The sequence below is a fragment of the Uloborus diversus genome, chromosome 1 (genome assembly GCF_026930045.1).
Source record: "Uloborus diversus isolate 005 chromosome 1, Udiv.v.3.1, whole genome shotgun sequence".
Classification (NCBI taxonomy): domain Eukaryota; kingdom Metazoa; phylum Arthropoda; class Arachnida; order Araneae; family Uloboridae; genus Uloborus; species Uloborus diversus.
In genome coordinates this window covers 250,732,880-250,750,621 of record NC_072731.1, presented here as the reverse complement: position 1 = coordinate 250,750,621, position 17,742 = coordinate 250,732,880, and the positions used below count along the sequence as shown (strand labels likewise).

General features: G+C 33.4%; 1 protein-coding gene across 1 annotated transcript in view; it reads left to right on the top strand.

Moving 5' to 3' along the window:
* LOC129219878 (uncharacterized) overlaps positions 1 to 17,742 on the top strand; it is a 430,493-nt gene that overhangs the window by 335,938 nt on the left and 76,813 nt on the right. Inside the window, exons 3-4 of the mRNA XM_054854190.1 lie at positions 4,562 to 4,621; positions 15,300 to 15,442. Coding sequence (XP_054710165.1) covers positions 4,562 to 4,621; positions 15,300 to 15,442 — 203 coding nt within the window. The remainder of the gene's footprint in view (positions 1 to 4,561; positions 4,622 to 15,299; positions 15,443 to 17,742) is intronic.

Here is a 17,742-nt window from a genome sequence, read left to right as displayed (position 1 = left end):
ATGCGAGAAACGATAAATACTGAATTATGTACAGTACCAATTACATACAATGTACCAAGTTATACAGCAACACATAATATTAAATACCAAGTATGTACATGTAGTAATAAAATCCATTCAGTACCAATATTAGACTCATGTGGAAGGGATTCGGAAGATAAACCATAAACTTCTCGCCTATACCGGTAGTTCTCCATTTTCATTTGAAAAACAACGAATACTTAATTATGTATAGTACCAACTATATGCATGGTGTGCCAGGTTCAAATATTAAAGGCTCCATACTACGCTGGCACCCAGCAAAGAACCATTCCCGGCGCATTGCACCATCTAAGAACACTTTTGACTATCGACCTCCTAGTCCACTACGTGGACCCCTCTCTTCGTGTAGTAAAACCTAAGGTGCATAACTAAAAGGTTAGGTAATGTGGAAAAACAACCAATTATATAAAATGTACCAAGTAATCCAGTAATACATAATAATATTGAATACCAAGTGTGTACAATAGTCTTTCTACTGTGTGTACATACAGTAGAAAATCATACTCAGTACTAATCTTAGACTCATGTGGAAGGGATTCGGAAGATAAGAGTTACCATCAACTTCCCGCCTATGCCGATAGTTCACCATTTCCATTTAAAAACGACGAATACTTAATTATGTATAGCACCAACTATATGCACGGTGTGCCAGGTTCAAATATTAAAGGCTCCATACTACGCTGGCACCCAGCAAAGGACCATTCCCGGCGCATTGCACCATCTAAGACTACCTTTGACTATCTACCACCTAGTCCACTACGTGGACCCCTCTCTTCGTATAGTAAAACCTAAAGTGTATCACTAAAAGATGAGGTAATGTGGAAAAAGTACCAATTATATAAAATGTACCAAGTAATCCAGTAATACATAATATTGAATACCAAGTGTGTACAGTAGTCAATACTACATACAGTAACAAATTATACTCAGTACTAATCTTAGACTCATGTGGAAGGAATTCGGAAGAGAAAAATTGCCACCGACTTCTCGCCTATGACGGTAGGTGACCATTTCCATTTGAGAAACAATAAATACCAAATTATATACCGTACCAATTATATACAATGTACGAAGTTCCACAATACGAAATAATATGAAATACCAAATGTGTACTGTAGTCAATTACTATATACAGTAACAAGTTGCATTCAGTACCAATCTTAGACTCACGTGGAAGGAATTCGGAAGAGAAGAATTACCATCGATTTCCCGCCTATGCCGATAGGTGACCATTTCAATTCGAGAAACGATAGATACTGAATATTGTACATTAACAAACTACGAACCTCCATATATCGAACTTCCACATATCGAAATCACAGCAAATTTCTATGTTCATTATATAGAAAAATTGTTTCTATATATCGAAAAAATTTGTATGTATCGAAATTTTTTTCGAAACATTCGTAGATTTTGTTTTCCACTTTAGAATGTTTGTCTCATGAAAAATGAAGGTTAGAGGAGAAAATTACGTTCACTAAAGGTTGCTACGGAACTCATAAGAAATCTGGGGCTGAAAGGTGTGTAGTTAAGTCGTTGTTCCGTTCTGAAGTTCTTAAATTCCCTCAAGTTTATTTCAAATCTTAGCTTTAACCAGTAACACTGTAAAATCATTTTCAAATTATCCCTTTTGTTTGTTGATTATCATTTCTAGTCTTCTTAGCTTTAGTAAAAATTATTCAAGTTAAGTAGCTTGATTTTTTACTTTTCTCTAGATCACATTGTTAAAACGAAAATCCCCTAATGTTGCGATCAATGTGAATTGCCGAAGAATATGAAGATGTATGGTTGGCGTTAAAATGTAATTTCTGTTAATTTTTAAATCACCAACTTTCATTTAATCCGATATTCGTATAAATTTTAAATTCTGTTTCATACACGAAAATTAGCTTTTATTTTAATATTTTAGGATGCTTTTATGGTAAAATAAAATCGGTTCCATATATCGAAATTTCTATATATTGAATTTTTTTCTGGCAATTTGCTACTTCGATATATGGAGGTCCGGCTGTATATAGTACAGTGTAGCAATTTAAATAGTAATAAGTTAGGTCTAAAAATATTTTTTTTCCAGAAATTTCATTATTTAATTTTTGAGTTTTGCGATAAGTATCCATACACATACAAAACCTGTATACTTGACTTCAAATGTCCACAGAAAATATTTTTTCCCCAACGTACTACTTTAAAAAACCGACATCTTCGTCACTTTGTTTGTCTTCGATTCAGAAATCAAGCGAAATGCCTATAAACGAACAAGTTATGTTTGAGATGTTACGAATTTCGTGTTACTATTTTCTCAGACAATCATTGTAAAAGAAAGATAAATTTTATTCCCTCTGAATTTAAACATTGCCCTAGGAGACAGCTCGTTCCCTTGAGAGTAGAATTTTTCAAAGCAAGAAATACAAATACTGAAATATAACTTCAGTTGAGTTGGAAGAAAGGTTCTAAAATACGAACCTGCAGAAAGATAAGTTCTACAAAAAAAAAGATGTTACAATGCACAAGTAAATAAAAAAATGAGAATTCAACATAAAATAATACCGATGGATTTGAAGAACTTTAGTACTTCAGCAGTTTTGTAGGCTGTCACGGCAAATCGTTTTTTTTTTTTTTTTTTTGGGGGGGGGGGGTGTTTAAGATAATGATGACCGTGCGAATGCCGCATTAGCAAATTCCTCTATACATACACTATATATATATTTTTTTTTCAATTGCATAAAAAGACTTGATCGACTCTTGTTTGGAGACATGCTTATTATACTAAAGGCATATATGGAAATTTTGATGAAAGATATGCCGTTAAAATGTTGACTTTGGTATAAATAACAGCACTCACTCGAAATCTATAAATTTACTTTTGGTTTTTTATTAAAGAAATGAAGCAATGTATGTCTTCATTTCAAATGAGTTTGCTTGCGAAAAGATCTAACCACGTTTAGCCAATTTCTTCCACCCTTTTTGTGTAATACGTTCTTATAACGAAGTGCGATGGATCGTCACTGTCGAATTTTTAATCAGTTTTTCTGTAATTTCATGATCATAACCTAATTTAGGCATGCATTTAATATCCAATTTGGCAGCAGCAGTAGTTAAGCATTTTTAATGAACAATGTTTCCAAAGAGATAAACAGCTAGACTTAGAAACTAGCTCGGGTCTTATAGGTAGATTTACCCGTGAATGAACAGTTCGTAATTCTTTTGAAGAAAATTGGTTTTTAAGCATTTTCTTAGTTAAATTGACAGTAGTCACTTCCTTCTATACATTTCCAGAAAGAAAGCAACTGGAAAATGTCGAGTTGGGGCACATTTTTATAATTCAACCCTCCAAAAAGAACTGATGAAGAACTATGAAAATTCACCCTAATTTTTAATACGACTTACATGTATATCATCTAAAATATTTTTACTGTAATTGCCAAATACTACAAAATGTAATGACTCTATGAATTTTTGAAAATGAAATTGTGCTTAAGTGTTCATTCACTGGTGGTCGGTCTTCCCTAGTTCAAAAAAAAAAAGTTTTGCAGTTCTTATCACTTTTTGCACTCTTAGAAACACCAAACTGTTTTTCTTTCTTATAGCACAATATATTTAGTTACATTATTTTATTTATTTATTTACTTATATTTTTTTGGCCTATTTGCATTTACTTATTTATTTACTTATATTTCTGGCTTATTTGAATTTATTTATTTATTTTCCTTTATTTTTGGGTTATTTGCATGAATTTATTTATTTACTTTTATGTCTTGCTTATATGCATTATTTTTTTATTTGCTTATATATTTTGACTATTTTTATTTATTTATTTATTTATTCATTATTATTATTATTATTATTATTAATATTATATCAATCTGTTCAACAATGTTAAGAGTTTAATTTAAAAATATTATAATAATTAGATAAATGTTACATAAGTTTTGTTTTTGATAATGTACGCTAAATTATATCTGCTAGGACATTACTAATGAAACTAAGTTTATTAACTGTGACAATAAATAATTTTAAAGTGCAACATGACTAAATTTACTCTCCGAGAGTAACGATGATGAAAAAATCTTTTTAAAAAGTGGAAGAAAATGGAATTTTGTCCTTGAAATTAAATGAGAGTTTGTTTTCTGGAGAAAAGATAACAGAATTTTTGGAGCTTAGTGGGGCATAGAGGTAGTTCAATTAAATTTCTGTAAAATGGGCTTAGTAAAATCTTGATGCTTTCGGTTATTGAAACTTACTCTTATAGAATAAAAAAAGAGTAAAGTCTCAGAATTTAGTAGGGAATAAATTTCGTTTTGAAAGCGAAAGTGATCCGGTTGAGTTGCAAAGTACTCAGTTTGTTGACTTCTTTAACATGTGAAAATATTTTTTCAGTCATTTTTAATGGCTTATTAAAGAGCTACACTGATTTGTATAACTTCAGTGTTTTGTTATATGCCATACATATTTTGTATGTTATTTAAATATTATTTTATTTGCTTTTGCATGAATTTATTGTTTTCATTTTGAATTTCAGCCCCAGGGTGATAACTTATCCTTAAAAGCCAATAGAAATTTCAAACCAGGGAAATATTCGGTAAGTGTAAAGCGCTAAACAATTTTAAATTTTCCTGTGTTAAATGCAGTTTTTTTTTTTTCCTTCATTTCTTAATTTTCTAAAAACATTTCTTTATATTTTTATTACTTTACATTCATACCGCTAACAAATTTTACATTCCAGTTGCAAACATTCCATGTTCCGCCTTATTTTTACACTCATAAACAATGTGCTTTGCTCTTACAGTCCGGCTTTGTTAAAACAGGGGTGAAAAAGGCTAATTTGCTTTAAAATAACGGCTATTTTCTTTGTGCCGATAAAGAATATTCTCTTCTAACTCAAATGTAAAAGAGTCCATCTAACTTCAAGTGTCTTGTCATTAGAGTCATACTGTATAAAGATAACTGGATGCGTGTAAGTTTCAAGTTTGCTATTGTTTAAGAATTTAAAATTAAAATTTCTTTGTATGTGTGCAATGTTTTTCAGATTTTTTTAAAATCTCATTTCAATTTTTAATATTAATTCAACCTTATTTTCACCTAGAAACTTATACGAGATTCCTGCTTCAAATAGATTCATTCAAATAATTTCAAACTATCCGCATTTTTTTTTTTTTTTTTTGTCCAAAACTCTATAACAGCATTAATTCGTGAGAAATTCTAATGACTCCTAATAACTGACTGTAAGAATTATCCTTAAATATGAGCCAAAGATGTAACTATTTGTCCGCGAAGTAAAATTAATTCATTATTTGAACGACTCAACGAACGGTTCTTTTTTATTTATTTATTTATCTTTATTATTTTTTTTCCAACTGTCTGTTATTTTTGTTTTATATATTTATTTGTATTTATTATTATTTTTTCCAACTGTTTGTTATTTTTTGTTTTATATATTTATTTGTTTTATTTCATTGTTTCATTATTTATTTATTTATTTATTTATTACAATAAGTATGTTCATACTATTTCGTTTTTACAAGTTTTCTGCATGCTTTTGTATTATTTTTTAGCAATAAAGCTTTAACTTAGAAAAATAATACATTTTATGAAGCTCGTAAAAAGTAGAAAACATAACATTTCGAAAACAGAATTGCACCTGATTTACAGTGTCATTCGTGAGTCCAATAAATGGTTTCAGAAATATTCTTACTTTTCCATAATTTGGTCACGAGCGTGTTAGTCAAAATTGCTCTAGAGCCTAGAGAGTATATTTTCTCTTCATTTTATGAAAGTTCTACAGGGTGGTCCGTTTTAACCTGCAAGACCTTTATTTTCGCAACCGTTAGTCCTAGATATATACTTCCAATTGCAAACATGTTCCAAATCAGATGCAGGGTTAAGGTATTAAAAATTTGAAGTGAAAATAAAAATAGGTCAAAAAATACAAAATTTAACTTTTTATACGGGCCCTATGCCCCCTAACTTATATTTAGGGAAAAATAATCTCCATTGAAAAACAATTCCAGTACAAAAAGGTTGAAATTAGTACGACCAATATTCACCGAGATATGAAACGCAGCGTTTTGTGACTTACACCACTTTTCACTCGCCCTCAATAACGCCTTTTAGGGGGAAATATAGCAGTTAACATGTGTTTTAAATTATACGTGTGCATAGAGTGTGGTTATTCAAATTGTTCGAGGTTTTGTCGTGTGTTTTTGCGTGTCACGGCATAACATTTGCATTTATTTTTGAACAGCAATGAAAAATAGAAATTCCTTGTTTTTCTAACTCAGACGACTTGTTATTCTTCTGAAAGTTCGGTAAGTTTCAATCTCACTTTTATATGGCCCCTTAAAACTTTAAACTGGAATATCTCCCTGAGTTTTGGCAACACAAATGTCAAGTTTTTTGTGTTAGTAATATCTTTCAATGGAGAATATTTCCCTAAATATAAGTTAGGGAACTTGGGGCCCGTATTAAAAGTTAAATTTTGTATTTTTTGACTCATTTTTATTTTTGCTTCAAACTTTCAATACCTTAACTCTACATCTGATTTTGAACATTTTTACAATTCGAAGTATACACCTAGGACTAACGGTTGCGAAAATAAAGGTCTTGCAGGTTAACTTTCTCGGACACCCCGTATAATACAGGGTGTCCGAGAAAGGTCCGCACAACTTCAAAAATTTATTGAAAAAAAAAACAATAGGGTTACAGCGAAACTAATTAGTACATTAGATAGAATACCTCAAAAAAAAAATTCTGCAGTATGTTTCTGACTAATGGCGCTAAGTCACGCAAAGGAATATTAAAGCATTTTAGTTATTTCAATGGCGGATCGCGTGAAGAAAGCTCAATGTGTTGCGTAGTTTATCGAAACAAAATCCGATACGCAAACACAACGAAACAAAACATCCAAACAGCTGTAGCTACTGTTGATGTTAGCATGCTGAAACGGTCGTGGATGGAATTGGATTATCGTCTTGATATTGTTCGTGCTACGAAAGGGTCTCATGTAGAAATTTCCTAAGGTAATAACTTAAGTTATAGGAAAAAAACTTTTTGTGTTATTCTGTCTAATGTACTAATTAGTTTCGCTGTAACATTATTGTTTCTTTTTCAATACATTTTTGAAGTTGTACGGATCTTTCCCGGACACTCTGTACTTTACTGCCCATTGAAAATTAGGAGGGAAAAGAAATGTTAAGGAAAAGATAAATTCGCTGAACACTTTAATTTTCTGTATCTGATACACATTGCCATAAAGTTTTGCTTCGTTATTTTTCTTCCCTTCTGGTACATTTAATAAAATTAAAAAAATAAGAAATGAATCACTGATACGAGCAAGAAATAACATCCATCAACTGAAGCAACAAATGGGCCGAAATAAATGAAAGGAAGAGGAATGAATTACTGTGCTTTATTTGTCTCGGCATTCCAGTGCCAAGAAATGAACGGAGCCGGGGCAGTACAAATAATAAATTAGGTGGGAGAGGCGGCGGCATGAAATGTTTGTCATACTTTTGAAATGAAATGGAAATATCATTACTCTCTCGTGAACTCCCGCTGCTCGCGAGATCATTAATTTCGAAAAGGCTTGGTGGCTGGGTCCTGTACGTGGGGGCGACCCAAAAGTGGAGAGAGGTTGCGAATTCAATGATGGGTATCAAGTTTCGAAGCACAGTTGAATTTTCGGAAAGGCGCCACTTAAGAATTGTCCGAGAAATTTTGTCGAGAAGTGAGTCGAATAGCTGGTGGGAAATGGTGACGGAAATAATTGATAGATTCAGAATAATCGAATATCGAGGGATTTTATAATTATATGTATTTTTTTCGAATGATTTCATGGTCGATTATGGAGCCGTGCTTTCGAATCATAATCGAATGATCAGCTAATGGGGTGATGCTTTCCGCTTTAGCTTGATTTCACTTTAGAATGATAGGCTATCGAGTATACTTTCGAATGATTTTGTATTCGAATGAACGGCTATCGATAGATGCTGTCGAATGATTTCATAATCGTACACTGGAAAACGATTTTGAAACGTACCTGGAAAATAAAAGACAGCTGATGTGTCCAATTTCTGCCAGCAACATATCTTGCAAAAACCGGAACTTTTCCCGTAAAAAGTCAGCAAGCTTTCTAAAATTTTCCTTGAAACTTTCTGAAGAATTGGGAAATCTCTCCTAATAAGCCAGCCATATGTCGGAGATCTTCTAGAAAAATTAAGTAGGTTTAAGGTAATTGACTAGAACCTTCCTGACCTACTAAGAAAGTTCCAGAAGCATTAGAGCAACCATGGCAAAAGCGATGCGAGAATTGCAAGTAAGAACCGAGCATCTCCCTTGCATGCAATTTCCACCTTTGCAAAGCTGCAGCTATACAGAGACTTATTCTCTCCCATTGGGGGCTTAGTCAATCAGGACGGGCCATTATCGAACTTAAACCAATACATTTACTAAACGCACTCATCCAATCTTTAAACTGTTAAGAGAGTGGTAGCTTTTTCACAACAGTGAAAAGTCTGCATTCGTGTGACTTGTAGCAATTCAGGAAACTTTTTTTTGAAGATGCTTGATTTTATGGGGAAATAAGTGAAAACCTGCTATATCTCGAAACGTTCCACGGAAATAACCAGTAACGTTTCGGAATATTTTTAGTGTTGATCGGCTATTTAATGCTGCTATTGAACGATTTCATTATCAAATAATCGATTTTCGCTCGAGTGACCTAAAAGTGAAATGAGGTTGCGAATTTTGGGTATCAAGTTTGGGAGCACAGTTGAATTTCGGAGAACCGCCACTTAAAAACTGTGCAAATTTTTTTTTTTTTTTAAAGAAGTGATTGAAATAGCTGGTAACGGATAGTGATAGAAATCATCAGTAGATTTTTGCATTAGAGAATGGTCAGATATCGAGTGATTTTGGTTTTCTAGTTATATTTGGTTCTTTCGAATGATTTCATGATCGGATGATCGGCTACTTATTGATGCCTTCGAATGATTCCATAATCGAATGATATTCTATTGAGTGATGCTGTTGATTAAGTTCGTAATAGAATCATCGGCGATCGTGGAGTTCCTTTAAATGATTTCATTATCGAATGCTCGACAATGGGACTGTATTTTCGAATGATTACACTATGACAAGATCGGTTATCGGGTGTTGCTTTAGACTGATCACACTATCGAATGATAGATTTTCAAGTCACTTTCAAGTGATTGGTTTATTTTATTACGGTATTTAGTAGTCGAACGATCCAGTGTAAAGTGCGTATTGATAATTTTATGATCACTTTTCTTCTTTAACCATTTTTTTTTTTTTTTTTTTTTTTGAGCAATCACATTGCTTATTGTTCTCACTTGACGGTTTTGATGTTCCTATGATTTTATTTTCCCTCTGCCTCCCTTTGCAGCACCACCGTCAACCGGCCGCCTCACGATGCTGCTCCTCTAGCGAAAACCGGCTCCAGGTTGCATCCATATGCTACATACACACGCATACATACACATACACACGCATACATACACATACACACGCATACATACACATACACACGCATACATACACATACACACGCATACATACACATACACACACCTACACATACACACACGTACCCTCACACTCATGCCTGAACACAGACACAAACACACACGCCTACATACACATACTTGTGATTACGAAAACCATAATTTGAATTCCAGATGTCAAAATTCAAATTATAACTTCTTTTTTTTTTTTTGTTTCTACTCTTAACAATTTTTATTTTAAGCACTCAAGCATTTAGGATTGAATTAAATCAAAGAATGTTTTTTTCTTTTCTGCTCAAAACAATACGAGCAAAAGAATTGCTAGTTACCTGCTCAATTCTTTTATATTTTTCCGTTTTATTTTAACTGTTTTTTAAGAGGGTAGTGTAGATAGAACATTTGCCGCCATTTTTTATTTATTAAATTAATGTATAATAGCGTTATTCTCATTCGTTAGTGTTTAAACCGTCCTGGGCATAGTATCGGGTGAAAAAACAACTTTTCAGATTGTTGGAACTTATCTTCAGACATATTTACAACGCAGATGATGTCAATATCAGCTTATCCATTTGTAGCTAGATAGCTAAGGTTTAATTAAGGTGTACTGGTGCCGGTGTCAAAATACTCCCACAGAGATCGGTTTTGTAAAAAAATAATACAACCGCCCCCAATTTCCCCTAACTTTCACAACTCTAGCGTGAAAAGTTGTGAATATTTCACAAAACAGAACACATTTCCTTATCTATTGGTTAGGGCTAACCAAACCTGGCAGTATTATGAAGGTTAAGCAGATTCAAATAACGTCTAAACAGATCTCATCATTACGACGCCGTCAGGTTAGGTTTTATCCAACTACAGATAATTATTACCGTTCTATTTTCCTGACTAAAATAAGCTTCTTTACACATGTGGAGATTGTATTTTCAGGAAGCATTTGCAGAGAATTGAAAAACGTGTCCTTGAAAAATAAAAGGAGCTGAAAATTTTAATTTAGACAGCGAACTTGGAAAAATTTCTTTAGAAGAATGTTTCTAAAATATCTCATCTCAAATAACTTCAAAGATATTTGTTTTCACTGCAGTCAAGTAACTTAAAGATAATGCTCGCTATTTGAGAATCATTTTGATTAAAAGTGTATGTTTAATTTCAGAGAACACTGTATAACTGAACTACAGTATGTCTCTATTTTTAGTTTGAGTTAAATATTCTGAACTTTTATTTTTTAACCTGACTGAACTTTTATTTTTTATATCAACAGTATCACATCAATAACTAATTTTCAATGAGTATAATCTTTAGAAGTCCTCTCATTGGTAGGCTTGTCCTAAAATTTAAATGCTTTAAGCAGTTCAGCCTTTTAGTCATGTGCGCTATTTTTTTAGCATTGGGTGCATTCACATTCCTTTGATTAAAATCACAAAATACTTCTGATAAAGAAAATTTTAGATATTTTTCTTTATTGTATACGATCACGGAATTATTTTATTGTGGCCGTGTTGGCCTATTTGGTAATTCACTGGAATCGTAACTGGAGAATCGTAGTTTCGATGTATGCCTCTAGAAAACCCTCCATGTAAAGTAGTGGTGACTGGTGAATTTAATCTCGCAGTCATCAAGTCCTCCTTGTTTCCAACCAAATCAATACTTCTGGCGGTGTGAGAATCACGGGGTTACTCGGTTCCTGGTCTGGATCAAAAACAGAGGTATTTTCAGGGCCCCATCCAACCGTATAGTAGTAGCTACGGGAACCCTGGAGTATTGTGTACAGTCGAGTCTCGACTTACGCGAAAGATGCGTTCCAAGACCCCTCGCGTAAGTCGAAACTTTGCGTTTTGGAAAAGGGTTGGTATAAAAGCCGTTTTATGAACATACTTCATTATTTTAGACATTCATAAACACCCCTCAAAATGTTTTGAATGAGTTTTTAACTATATATTACCATTTCTTACATAACGAACTGAATTTTTATTTTAAAAAAGCAGTATAACTCAATATAAAATACTGTTACGAAGCACAAAAGCAGTGGTCAACATTGAAGTGAGAAATAACATAAAACAGTACCTTAAATACAGTTTGTAGTAATAATAAAATTCAGCACTATAATAGTGCTGCGCAGTAGAAACAGTAATTGTATTTATACTCGTCAATTAAAAAATGAAGATGATGATAATTTATGATGCACGATCTCAGATTGTTATTAGTCTTCTCTTGACAGCGCATGCCGCATGCACATCAGGGGTATTTGTGATCCGACAATACCGAAAATTTTGGGTTGCTGTTTCCGAAAATGTTGAGTTGACAACATATTCTAAAACTAATAAATTATTAGAAAATGCCTTTTTTAATTGATTTCAATGATTTTTGTAAGCATGTTTGAAGAGTTTTCACGGAAATCTGAGCTTCTTCAATGTTTCCAAAAATTTTACTTGAGTCCACTATCTGCCCTCAACTCGTCAGAAGAAAAAAGAATTGATCTGCTCTCTACCGAAATTATTCAGCCGAAAATTTTCGTATTGTGGGCGAGGAATTCGCGTAAACTCCGAAATTCGTTACTCCTGAAAAACTCGCGTTGTAGCCATTTCGCGTAAGCTGAATCGCGTCATAGTGCGAGTCGATTGTAGTGCATTATTTTGCTTGTTCGTGTTTATTCATCATAGGTTCCATGTATTGTAAATTAACCACCTTCAAAAATGTTTCTTATAAGTCCGTAAATTCAATGTAAAGTAGTTTAAGTGACGAGTCACTTTCTTTAGAAAGAGATTCTTAAGTGTATGTGCAAATCATTTGTTTGCAACAAGCATATAATAACAATATTAGCATTTAATTCAATGTTTATCATTTACGAGGAAGCCTCACTAGCTCAATGAATTATAGGACCTTGGAACAACTACAACCTATGTCAGAGTTTTAACTTTGTACTTTGGAAGAACTGCAATCAATGTCAGATTTTGCACAAGTCTAATAATTAAATTTGGTCTAAATCTGACATTGGTTGTTGTTGTTCTTACATACTGATATATTTTCCCGACTTACCAATAGGATCTTGTGCATTGCTACTGGCGTGAGATCGTTAGGTCTTTTTTAGACTGCGAGACTTTACCATCTTGATTAAAGTACGAAAAAGTTTTAAGTCTTACCTTAAGGTTTTTTGTTTTAACTTTCAACCAGCTCAAAAAAAAAAAAAAAAAAAAAAACTGTAAATCTTTGCTCCAAGGAGAAGGCTAAGGCCTAAATACCCTTTCTACCCTGTTGAGCCTGACAATTTGATACTACATAATTTGGTATAGCTATGCATATGAACAGATTGCTTGACATAGCAATAAATCTTATTCTTGAATGTTAAATGACTTAATAGCTGAAATAATAATACTGATAATAACAAGAATAATAATAATGTATCTGTATATAAATATATATGATAAAAACAAAATAAATATGAAAGTGTCTAATGTTTAAAATAATTGCATTAAGTAATTATTGTTCTATTCACTTAATTTAACTAACATGTGCTGAACAATTATCCAAATATCATTCTGTCAAGCACCTCAGTATTTTTCCCCCGAGTCCGACTCGCTTTTCTTTTCTTTTCTTTCTTTCTTTCTTTTTTTTATTTTCTTTTTTTTAAAACAGAAATATTAACAATTAAATAAATATTACCTTTGAATTAAATCATCAAAGCGAGAGAGAAAAAAAATTGAAAAGCTTTCAAAGCATTCGACAATTCTCCAAGAATAACATCCATTCAGTATCCAGCCGTCAATGTTGCCACGAATGACAATTCAATTTTCGCACCCCTTCTGACACACTTGCTTTGCTGCTCCTCCGCAGACGAATGTTTTTAAAAGTAAAAACTTACATCATAGCAAAGTATGATAGCCGCAGAAGACGATGCCAGCAAAGCAAGAAGAAATGATGATGAAAAGAAAATGAGGGGGGGGGGGAGGACTCCTACAGGAAACTTGGCTACAGAACCACCGGCGTTCGAAATGGATGAAAGGGAGGGGCGGGCCCGTGCCTCCCAGGGTTAAACAAAGAATCGGGTGGCAATTCCATATTCATGGCACGAATCTACACCCCTTTTCCTCGACCCATCCCTTTAGATAACACGTTTATAAAGGCCGATAATGACACTTGAAAGATGGGCCGAGAAATTCGTTTCGAACTGGCAAAGACAAAATTTGATTAGAAGAAAAATTCCAAGTGATGCGTTCCCCTGGATGGGATGGGGACTCCCACGTCTTCCTTCCCCGTTCTCTGCTCTTGAAAAGAAGAAAATAAAATGAAGATTCCTTGTTTGAATACATTAACTCGGAGTCTTTCTTCCCCATTTTCGCCCGTTCTTGTATGCCACCTGGGTTCAAATGAAGATTGACGTTTCATTATAAAAAAGGATTTCGGCTACTTTCTTCTTGCTCTGCTTTTATTTCGCCCGTTTTTTAACTGATATCTTGACTCGAACGTCCAAGTTTTTTTTTTTTTTTTTTTCCTTCATTTTATAAAATGGAAAATTTTTTGACTGTTTTTGTTGGTAATCGCGGGATCATGGTTTTTGATATGTGTTTGGTTTCATGGTATTTCTTTTCTGCCTTGTTTGAAGAAAATTGGCTGTCATCATTGCATATTTTTCTCAACGTGTTTTAAATTAGGTGTGGCAAATATTTATTCATTCGTGTTTTTTAGTGAACAGGAGAAAAGAATTTCTGAAACTGGAATAAATGAAATAATGTGACTGGAATATGTGGAGTAATGCGACTTAAATAAAATTCCTCAATTATAAACTTTTCGATGACGATATCATCTCACCTTCATAGGACAAAAGCATCAAGTCAGCTGTAACCATCCTTAAAAATTACATCTTTTATTTTACTTATACTGCGAAGTTATACAAATATAAAAAAAATTATCCTTGAAAAAACAGATGAACTAGTTTCCAAACTTTAGATGAGTAAAATTCACAAGGGGCATTCAAAAATGTTTCTCCTGGGTTATTGAACTATTAAAAATTTAATGAACATTTTTCGAAGGAAAAAATCATTTCAGTTCTTAGAACATAGTACACTGACATTACAACTAAAAATATTCCTTAGAATTCTTTCTCCAAAATATTTATAATAAAAAGTGTTGTTTTTTTTTCTTTCCTAGTCTTTTGTAAATTTGAAAGTGTTTCATAAATACTTGTAACTTTTCTCACGTTTCATTAATCATCTTCGAAGATTTATCTAAAAACGATTTTCAGTGGTTAAGTTTCATTAGCTGATAAATTTATTTATTCTTTTGTACTTTGAAAAAAAAAAGAACAGAGGAATCTCATAAAGGCATAGAGATATAAATTTACGAAATCACTGTTACCAAAGAAAAGGAGTTCAAATTTGGAAAATTTTCGTAATTGTTTTGTGTTTTTTTTAAATTTCTTTATTTGTTTGTTTGTTTTTTTTTTCTTCGTAATGTGTAATGCATCTCTTTCTGTGTGTGGGGATTCTTTACGTTTAAACTCTTTTACGATTTTTTTTTCTTCAATGAATTTGTTTTTATTTATTCATTCATATTGAAACTTTTTTTTTTTAACTTTTCTATTTTTACTCTTTCGTGATTTAAAATGGTTTATACATATTTTTTAATTGCTTACGAATTGCATTTTTTATTAAACACATTTTTTTGTTTATTAAGTTTTTTAATTAAAAAAACCCTTTTCTGTTTCAGCCGAAGTTTTTTAATTAAAAAAAATCTTTTCTGTTTCAGCCGTCCAGCTGCCTGAGTGACCACGAAGAAGAAAGTATCTATTGTTTATACGAAGTTCCTCCCACTTTTGCTACAGACGCCGCCCCGTCCCCTGCCAATGCCGCCGCAGTACCTCCGGACCCCCTTCGGCCGACTAGGCAAAGGTCAGTAGTGACTTCTTGGTCTTCTCAAATCAAAATGAGCTGATGACTTCCTTTTACGCTAATTTAATGATAATAGTGCCTTGGACTTGGAGTGAGAAAAGAAACACTTTAAATATTTAAACCCCAAGTTGGTTGCAAACCGAAGCAGAAAAAAAAAACGTTTTAGACAGATTATTTTCTAAATATTGGCAATTTTTGTGTCATTTAATGGCTTACTCACTAAATATTGCCAATAATGGCCAAATTGAAACTAGATTTTAAAAAAAAAAGAAAAAAAAAACGACGTCCAAATTCGTCGCCAAGTTGGCGATTAAACTTGGCGACCAAAAGCTTGGCGATATATCACCAAGTGTTTCCCAAATTATAACACCACATGAGTTTGCATTGAAATTAGCAATGATTTCCTCTCAAAAAGGTGTAAAAGACTCCCCTTTCGAACATCCGAATTCAATCAAAAAAGGAGGTGCACAACTAGATCTCACTAGGAGTCTATGTACCAAATTTCAACTTTCTAGAAGATACTGTTCTTGAGTTATGCGACATACATACGAACATACGCACATACATACACACATATATACATACAAACATCACGAGAAAACTCGATGTAATTAACTCAGGAATCGTCAAAATTGATATTTCGGGCGTCTATACGTTCTTAGGGGTATACATGCAGGTGTGGTCAAGTCAAAAAAAAAAAAAAAACCTCAACATTCATTCGGGGGTGAGCAAAATGGAAATTAAGGCCGATGTTTGAGTGATTTTTTTTTTCCCGAATACAATACTTCCTTTTTTGAAAAAGGAGAATGTGGGCCAAAGTGAAATGGTGAAATATTTGCTCTGCGTTTAGCGCCACCTATCTAGTAATATTTCAACTTCAAATTTTCAAATCGATTTTGTGGCAAACACATGTCATTGACACTCCTGGCTGGCGATGCTCTATCCAACATAATTCTTTGAAAGAAATTAATCGTTGAAAGTTTTTGTATAATTTAATGTTACAAATTAAAGGAAGCGTTTCGTTATTCTTTCTACTTTGCTCCAATAAAAGCGCATTATTATCTCCACCAATTCAAATAACTATCCAACGGACATTATCCAAATTCTGTCGTAATTTTGCAGTTCTAATCTGTAAAAGTATAGTGTACTTAAATATTTTTAATTGTTTTCAAACGATAATATCAAGTGATGTTGTTTGAAATGTGATAAACATAAAATTGAAATAAACAGAAAATAATTTCAGTTTACTTGGCTACAAATAAATTAACATTTGGGGGAGGAGGGGTTAGAGTTGCTTTTTATTCCAGCCATTCCTATTCCTATTCAGAGTCACAACTGACTACAACTGTATTTATGTCGAGGACTGCATACTAAGTGCCTTGCCTCCATTATTTTATGTACCGATAGATGGCAGCACCATCACCGGATCGAACAGTTTATGCGAATTTAGAACTAGTGCAGGAGCTAATAGCTACCTGGTGCTAGCACCCCCAGAGGTATCGTTTCACTTGGAAGACATTAAGACCACGAGCATATTTAACGTCGCCCAGTCCCCTTTAATGACGACGGTGGGTCTTCGACCATCGAGGTTCGAACTCAGGACCCTCCGGCCCCGAATCCGACACTCTACCGATCGGGCTACCACGGCCCTATTCCAACCATACGTATGATAACTTCTTACTTATATTTTTTTTTATTGCCAGTCAAAGAATGAAAATACTTGACATTTGCACCAGACGTTTAATGTTTTTGAGCCAGTTTGATGTGAGTCATAAGAAGTTCAATGCTTTATAGTTCATCAACAAATAGCAATCCCGTTTTTCCGCTAAAAAATTGCAATCGGACTCGGAAATAAAGAGAAAACTAAAGAGAGAAACGTTCCACGTCCGTTCACTTTCGTGTTCTTATTTATTTTACGAGGTTCCAAAGCCTGATCCGAAAACTGTAATTGTAACGGGACTGCAAGAAAAGGAAATGGCTAGAAAGGAAACGAAAACGTGTCCCGGGTTCGTACCTAATGAAGTATCCTTCCATTCCTTTCTCTTCACCAATCAGCGGTTGATGTCGTGAGCCATTTCACCGCTTCATTCTCTTTCTGTTCCATTATGGGGTTCAAATTCCTTTTTCCGTTTCGGTTTTTACGTGTACGATCTATAAATTCTATCCGTGTTTCCGGGTTTATTTTTTCTCCTATAGGCTACCACAGGTTTTTTGCAAGTATAAAGGAATGCGAGATGCATAGTAAAATAGTGTGATTGGTGTAATGATTTTCATGGATATATTTCTCTTGCATAAGGGCA